The 8,738-nt window shown below is 44.6% G+C and overlaps 1 protein-coding gene across 2 annotated transcripts in view; it reads right to left on the bottom strand.

Annotated features, from left to right (window-relative positions):
- Nucleotides 1-1,602: 1,602 nt before the first annotated feature.
- The window catches only part of IL20RB (interleukin 20 receptor subunit beta), a 47,179-nt gene continuing 40,043 nt past the window's right edge, over nucleotides 1,603-8,738 (bottom strand). For both annotated transcript variants that reach the window (XM_055383678.2, XM_063704238.1), the window contains exon 7: nucleotides 1,603-2,574. In XM_055383678.2, coding sequence (XP_055239653.1) covers nucleotides 2,464-2,574 — 111 coding nt within the window. In that variant the 3' untranslated portion in view covers nucleotides 1,603-2,463. The remainder of the gene's footprint in view (nucleotides 2,575-8,738) is intronic.

The following is an 8,738-nucleotide window of genomic DNA, read 5'->3' as shown; positions in this document are numbered from 1 at the left end:
AAGACTCATGGAGCAGGGATTTTATTCACTGGACCCTGGCAGTTGCACCCTAAAGGCAGGACTAAGAAAGCTGGGCTTGATTCTGGGGGCTCAGGGGACTCTACTGGGTTGGGCTGCAAGAGACAGTCTTCAGTGAAACAGCAGAAGCCACTCTAGGCTGCTCCCAAATACTTATCCCCCCACAACACACACACACAAGTACTTCCCCCAATTCCCACAGGACTCAATGAGAAGCTGTGAAAACAAAGCAAGCCAGTAGTGCTGAGCCTGAGCCCCTGGACTCAGTGACTGGGCATCTGGAGGGTTGGAGCTTCTAGAAAAAGAATGTGGCAGGAAGCTGTGCCTTATGATGAGAGTGACCCGGCTCCTGGTTTGCCCAGAGAAGTCCCGATTTACAGCTGTGGTCCTGCTGTAATTACTAATCACATTCCTTTTCACTCATGTAAGTGTCCAGATGTAGGGATAAATGCATTGGAGGGGCAGGGAGGAGGCCTGGGGACTTGGGATAGAAGTGCTCCAGGGGAGAGGGAACAGCCAGCTGTAGAGGAGGCAGCCCCTCCACCACTGGGGGCTGGCAGGTCTGGTGCATGGCTGGGGCTCCATAAATGCACATTCAGGGCAAGGTGAGACAACAGAAGAATCAAGGGAAATTTCTGTATACCTATAGATGCCAAAAAATGGATGGGCACTGGGAATAGTTGTGAGAGACTCAAGCAGATGGAGGTCAGGGTCCTTTCTCAGTTCTGCGCCTGGGCTGTGACAGAAGGATAGTGCCCCCTACCACCCCACCATAAGGGGGCAGGAAGAGAGAGGAGGGAGGGTGATGACTGGAATAGTAATATGGTCTTTGTTTTTGCAAACTGAAAGTGTGTTTCTAGTTTAGGTCAAATATAAAATTGGCACACACCTCTAACGAACAACACAGAGAAGCATACAAAATAACACAAAGGAAAAGAAGGAACGGGTCTTCAGCGATCTCATGCTCCTGGAGAGACCCCTCCAGGTGGTGAAGGGCTGTGGGCCTCTGGGGAAACACCCAGTTGATGCAGTTAGACTGTCCCACCACTGGGCTGGCTGGAAAGGGCCCAGGAAGTGAGGGTGAAAATAAACCAACTCGGAGGCTCCAGAGCTTCGAGGGGGTTAGAAAGCAAGGCGCAGGCCCTGCCCATCAATCCCTTCACCCCTCAAGAAGTTTCCTCCCATCATTCCTTCTCTGTGGTTGGCTCTTTTCTTCACCTGGTGGGGCAAAGGGGTGAGTAGAAGCTTCCAGAGGTAGGTCCTAAATGAGCAGACTAAGAGGGGCTGGGGATACCCTGAGTAAGCTGTCAAGGAAAAGAGGGTTCCCCAGGGATTTACTGTGGGGTGGGGCCTCCAGGAAAGGCCTAGGAGCACCTAACCAGGTGACGCTTATGCCAGCTGCCTCAGTTGGGGTTCTCATGCAGCCAGAGGCTGCCCCCAACCAGGCAGCCCTGGGCTCTGGACTTCTGGGGGCTGCTCCTCCCCTGCTCCCATCCCCACCTCCCCCGCCCTACCCCCAGTCCTCTTGACCAAAGGTATCCTTTGGAGCCTCTCTGGACTTGAGGTTGCAAATGTAACTAGAACTTTAAAGACCACTTTTGGCCAGGGTGGCCCTTTTTATTCGCTAAATTCTGTACTTTACCAACAGAAAAAAGGAGCACAACAAACATGCACATGTTACTGACTTCTGCATTCTCGTCGCATTGCACACATACATTTCACCTGCTGTCTGAAGTGTGCACACACTGTCAACACTTTACAGTAGTTCATGGATCCTCTGTGTTCATGCACATCCCATTTTCAGTGTGGCTGTGACCTTCTTCCAGGTCACCTACTGTAGAGCTCACTAAGCCATTCCCCTCTGCACCGGCATTGGGCTTGAAGCGAACTCAACACCACTGCTCCCGTGATTCCTCTTCTCTCAAGGATTATTCTGGGAAAGTGGGCTCTCCAAACCACCCAGTGTGTAGAGTCCTTGATCATTCTTATCACACATTTATGTCCTGCTCTCCAGAAACACTGAATCAGTCAGACTGTAGAGTGTCACCAGTTTCCCTCTAGCCTTGCAAGTGCTGGTGTATTTATGTGTACGTGTGTGTATAGAGAGAGAGACTCTGTGTGTGTGTGTTTAGCAGGTGTGTAGGTAATTCCCCCATTACAGATGAGAAAACTTAGGACGGAAGGGATGAAGTCACTTTTCCCAGGGTTGCTCAGCCAGCAAATGGCAGCCCTCAGTCTAGAGGTCACATCTCCTAAGCCTTAGTCAGTGTTCTGTTAGACAAACCACCCTGCCGCTGATGGTTGCTTCTAGACTTGTAGACAACAGGCTCTTCCTACTTCTCTCATCCCTTGTCCGTGGCGGAAAACAGAAACACAACTTGTCCCCTCATGGTTTCCATGTCATGCAGACCAGGTTCTCGGCTTCACCTGGGCCCTTCCGCAAACCTATGAGATCCAGGCCCTGAGGAGTTCCTCAGGAGACATCACAGCCATGGCACAGGCATCCACCTCCTCCCTTCTGCAGCTGATTAACTTCTGGGGTGAATTGGTTATTTTCTGAAAAATAATTTTCATTAATATTCATTAGAGGATAGCAGTAGTAGTAATACTAAAGAATATTATTAAATTTTTAACTATTTGATTAATTAATTTCCAAGCAGCAAAAACAAAAACCAAAAAACAATTTCAAGCCCTAGATCAGGGGCTTCCAACATTTGCTAAGAATATCTCCCAGTTCACTACCCTACAGTTCCCTTGAAGCCCTGCTTGGTCAGAGTTCCTCATTCTAAGACCCTGCCCCACAAAAACCCAGAATGTAATTCTGGTTCTTAAAAAAAAAATTAAAGGCAGGTGCGATGGCTCACACCTGCCTTGGGAAGCTGAAACAGGCAGATCGCTTGAGCCCAGGACTTAGAGACCAGCCTGGGCAACATAGCAAGGCTCCCTTTCCACAAAAAATAAACTAGCCAGGCATGGTGGCACATGTCTGTGGTCCCAGCTACTCGTGAGGCTGAGGCAGGAGGATCAACTGAGCCTGGGAGGTCAAGGCTGCAGTTAAGCTCTGATCACACCACTGCACTCCAGCCTGGGTAATAGAGCAAGACCCTGTCTCAACAACAACAACAACAAAACCCTAACCTTCTTCCACCAGAGAGCTCTGAGAATTATGACCTGGTCTGAGATGCTTTATGAACAGCACCTAGCATGGTGCCCAATACAGAGAGGATGTTTCATAAATGGGAGTCCCTTCCTTGCTCATATTTCAGGTTCCCATCATCTTCTTTCAGTGGCCCCAGTACACAATCATTACTAGTTATAAACATGCAGACATCAACTTTTCAGGTGGACTCTCCCACCTATTACTCGCCTGCTCACCTCTGCCAAAATCTCTAGGTTCTTCTACAGTTATCTCTCTCGGCCCTTCTCCTCATCACTCCCAAGGGTACCATCTGGGCACAAATAGGCACAATGGTTTCCTCCACCTCAGTTCCTCAGGAGACATCAGCTTAATTGAGCCAGTCTCCCTTCATCCTTGTTTGAAAGAGGCAGCCACAGAGGCTCACTCTTGGTGTCCATGGGCAAATGCCAACAGGAAGAGGCAACGCACAGCAGCGTTCACTAAGCGGGAGTGTTAGTGTGAAGCCCATTGGCTCGCTGCTGCCGGTGCAGTCAGATTCTCAGGACACTAACTCCCTACATCTGCAGTGGTCATACATGATCATTTTTTAAATTCCAGAACAGTGCTGTCCAATAGAAATATAATGTGAATCACATATGCAATTTTTAAAATCTGGTAGCACATTTTAAAAGTAAAAAGAAACAGGTGGAACTAATTTTAATAATATATTTTATTTAACAAATATATCCAAAATATTATCATTTTAACACGTCACTTAAAAAATGACTGAAATATTTTATATTCTTGTTTTATTCTGCCTTTAAAATCCATTCCATATTTTATATTTAAAATACATCTCAATTTGGACGAGCCACATTTCTACTGTCTAACAGATATGACTAGTGGCTACTGTATTAGACAGTGCAGTTCTAGCACATTAAAGTAAAACAAACATCATAATCTCAGAATTTTGGAAGGTGCAAAACTGTGGTCCCACAGTTTAGAACTAATTTTCAAGCAAAGCTCAGCATATTTTATAAAATTGGAATCAGTTTTCAACATTTAAAAATCGAGAGATTTCTCATAAAAATCTAGATTTCTGGGCTTCTCATTTAAAACTTGGAGATCTGGCAGCACTGGCTCACACTTCCTCTTGGTAGCAACCTGCTGTCGCTGAGAAGATGAAACATATTTGCCATGATCCCCATCCCCCTCCCTCTTGAGTTACATTCATTGCACTGCAAGTTCTTTCCTTTTTCTTTTTTGTTCTTCTTTCCAGAGCCTGTGTGGACTCAGAGGCATCTGAGTTCACAAACTCCACTTTCTATGAAGCATGCAAGGTCATACTTGGACGGTTCATTGAAGAATTACTAATTTGGGACCATCTTTATGCTTGCTACCTACATTACAGCAGAATGTGACAGCAAGAAGAAAAAGAATAAAGTGAGTCACAAAAAGGAAACTGAGACCCTTCAGCACCAAAGCACCCATTCCCATGAAGCAATTACAGGTGCAAGACAAACAAAATAAATTATATTTTTAAACAGAGAATATGTACTGGGCAGAATTAATATAATTTTCCTTCCATATATAGTTCTGCTTTAGATTTTTATTGGTGGGATCGCGTTCCAAGATGGCTGAATAGAAACACTCCGGTCTGCAGCCCCCAGCGTGAGCCATGCAGAAGATGGGTGATTTCTGCATTTCCAATTGAGGTACCTGGTTCATCTCATTGGGACTGGTTGGACAGTGGGTGCAGCCCACACAGGGCGAGCTGAAGCAGGGCAGGGCATCGCCTTACCCGGGAAGCACAAGGGGCCAGGGGATTTCCCTTTCCTAGCCAAGGGAAGCCGTGACAGACTACCTGGAAAAATGGGGCACTCCCACCCAAATACTGTACTTTTCCCAAGGTCTTAGCAACTGGCAGACAAGGTGATTCTCTCTCGTGCCTGGCTCGGCAGGTCTCATGCCCATGGAGCCTTGCTCACTGCTAGCGCAGCAGTCTGAGATCGATCTGCGAGGTGGCAGCCTGGCTTGGAGAGGGGCATCTGCCATTGCTGAGGCTTGAGTAGGTAAACAAAGCAGCCAGGAAGCTCGAACTTGGCGGAGCCCACCACAACTCAACAATGCCTACTGCCTCTAGACTCCACCTCTATGGACAGGGCATACCTGAACAAAAGGCAGCAGACAACTTCTGCAGACTTAAACGTCCCTGTCTGACAGCTCTGAAGAGAGCAGTGGTTCTCCCAGCACAGCATTTGACCTCTGAGAACGGACAGACTGCCTCTTCAAGTGGGTCCCTGACCCCCGTGTAGCCTAACTGGGAGACACCTCCCAGTAGGGGCCGACAGACACCTCATACAGGCAGGTGCCCCTCTGGGACAAAGCTTCCAGAGGAAGGATCAGGCAGCAATATTTGCTGTTCTGCAATATTTGCTGTTCTACAGCCCCCGCTGGTGATACCCAGGCAAACGGTCTGGAGTAGACCTCCAGCAAACTCCAATAGACCTGCAGCTGAGGGACCTGACTGTTAGAAGGAAAACTAACAAACAGAAAGGAAGAGCATCAATATCAACAAAAAGGTCATCTACACCAAAACCCCATTTCTAGGTCACCAACATCAAAGACGAAAGGTACATATAACCACAAAGATAAAGAGAAACCAGAGCAGAAAAGCTGAAAATTCTAAAAATCAGAACACCTCTTCTCCTCCAAAGGATCACAGCTCCTCGCCAGCAATGGAATAAAGCTGGATGGAGAATGACTTTGACAAGTTGACAGAAGTAGGCTTCAGAAGGTCGGTAATAACAAAATTCTCCAAGCTAAAGGAGGATGTTGGAACCCATCACAAGGAAGCTAAAAACCTTGAAAAAAGATTAGACGAATGGCTAACTAGAATAAACAGTGTACAGAGAAGACCTTAAATGACCTGATGGAGCTGAAAACCATGGCACGAGAACTATGTGACACATGCACAAGCTTCAGTAGATGATTTGATCAAGTGGAAGAAAGGGTATCAGTCATTGAAGATCAAATTAATGAAATAAAGTGAGAAAACAAGGTTAGAGAAAAAAGAGTTTAAAAAAAAAGTGAACAAAGCCTCCAAGAAATATGGAACTATGTGAAAAGACCAAATCTATGTCTGATTGGTGTGTCTGAAAGTGTTGGGGAGAATGGAACCAAGTTGGAAAACACTCTGCAGGATATTATCCAGGAGAACTTCCCCAACCTAGCAAGGCAGGCCAACATTCAAATTCAGGAAATACAGAGAACACCACAAAGATACTCCTCAAGAAGAGCAACCCCAAGACACATAATTGTCAGATTCACCAAGGTTGAAATGAAGCAAAAAGTGTTAAGGGCAGCCAGAAAGAAAGGTCAAGTTATCCACAAAGGGAAGCCCATCAGACTAACAGCAGATCTCTTGGCAGAAACTCTATAAGCCGGAAGAAAGTGGTGGCCAATATTCAACATTCTTAAAGAAAAGAATTTTCAACCCAGAATTTCATATCCAGCCAAACTAAGCTTCATAAGTGAAAGAGAAATAAAATTCTTTACGGCCAAGCAAATGCTGAGAGATTTTGTTACCACCAGGCCTGCCTCACAACAGCTCCTGAAGGAAGCACTAAACATGGAGAGGAACAACCAGTACCAGCCACTGCAAAAACATGCCAAATAGCAAAGACCATCGACGTTAGGAAGAAACTGCATCAACTAATGGGCAAAATAACTAGCTAACATCATAATGACAGGATCAAATTCACACATAACAATATTAACCTTAAATGTAAATGGGCTAAATGCCCCAATTAAAAGACACAGACTGGCAAATTGGATAGAGTCAAGACCCATCAGTGTGCTGTATTCAGGAGACCCATCTGACATGCAAAGATGCACATAGGCTCAAAATAAAGGGATGGAGGAAGATCTACCAAGCAAATGGAAAGCGGAAAAAAAGCAGGGGTTGCAATCGTAGTCTCTGATAAAACAGACGTTAAACCAACAAAGATCAAAAGAGACAAAGAAGGCCATTACATAATAGTAAAAGGATCAATCCAACAAGAAGAGTTAGCTATCCTAAATATGTATGCACCCAATACAGGAGCACCCAGATTCATAAAGCAAGTCCTTAGAGACCTACAAAGAGACTTAGACTCCCACACAATAATAATGGGAGACTTTAACAGCCCACTGTCAATATGAGACAGATCAACGAGACAGAAGGTTAACAAGGATATCCAGGACCTGAACTCAGCTCTGCACCAAGCAGACCTAATAGACATCTACAGAACTCTCCACCCCAAATCAATAGAATACACATTCTTCTCAGCACCATATCGCACTTATTCTAAAATTGACCACATAAATGGAAGTAAAGCACTCCTCAGCAAGTAAAAGAAAAGAAATCACAACAAACTGTCTGTCAGACCACAATGCAATCAAATTAGAACTCAAGATTAAGAAACTCACTCAAAACCACACAACTACATGGAAACTGAACAACCTGCTTCTGAATGACTACTGGGTAAATAACGAAATGAAGGCAGAAATAAAAATGTTCTTTGCAACCAATGAGAACAAAGACACAACGTAGCAGAATCTCCGGGACACATTTAAAGCAGGGTGCAGAGGGAAATTTATAGCACTAAATGCTCACAAGAGAAAGCAGGAAAGATCTAAAATTGACACCCTAACATCACAATTAAAAGCAAGAGCAAACACATTCAAAAGCTAGAAGAAGGCAAGAAATAACTAAGTTGAGAGCAGAACTGAAAGAGAGAGACACACAAAAAAACCGTCAAAAAATAAATGAATCCAGAAGCTGGTTTTTTGAAAAGATCAACAAAACTGATAGACTGCTAGCAAGATTAATAAAGAAGAAAAGAGAGAAGAATCAAATAGACGCAACAAAAAATGATAAAGGGGATATCACCACCGATCCCACAGAAATACAAATTACCATCAGAGAATACTATAAACACCTCTACGCAAATAAACTAGAAAATCTAGAAGAAATGGATAAATTCCTGGACACATACACCCTCCGAAGACTAAACCAGGAAGAAGTTGAATCTCTGAATAGATCAATAACAGGCTCTGAAATTGAGGCAATAATTAATAGCCTAACAACCAAAAAAAGTCCAGGACCAGACGGATTCACAGCCGAATTCTACCAGAGGTACAAAGAGGAGCTGGTACCATTCCTTCTGAAACTATTCCAATCAATAGAAAAGGAGGGAATTCCTCCCTAACTCATTTTATGAGGCCAGCATCATCCTGATATCAAAGCCTGGCAGAGACACACACACAAAAAAGAGAATTTTAGACCAATATCCCTGAGGAACATCAATGCAAAAATTCTCAATAAAATACTGGCAAACCAAATCCAGCAGCACATCAAAAAGCTTATCCACCACAATCAACTCAGCTTCATCCCTGGGATGCAAGGCTGATTCAACATACACAAATCAATAAACGTAATCCATCACATAAACAGAACCAAAGACAAAAACCACACGATTATCCCAATAGATGCAGAAAAGGCCCTTGACAAAATTCAACAGCCCTTCCTGCTAAAAACTCTCAATAAACTAGGTACTGA

The sequence above is a fragment of the Gorilla gorilla genome, chromosome 2, assembly GCF_029281585.2.
Source record: "Gorilla gorilla gorilla isolate KB3781 chromosome 2, NHGRI_mGorGor1-v2.1_pri, whole genome shotgun sequence".
In the NCBI taxonomy this organism is placed as follows: domain Eukaryota; kingdom Metazoa; phylum Chordata; class Mammalia; order Primates; family Hominidae; genus Gorilla; species Gorilla gorilla.
This window is presented reverse-complemented; position numbering and strand designations above follow the sequence as displayed.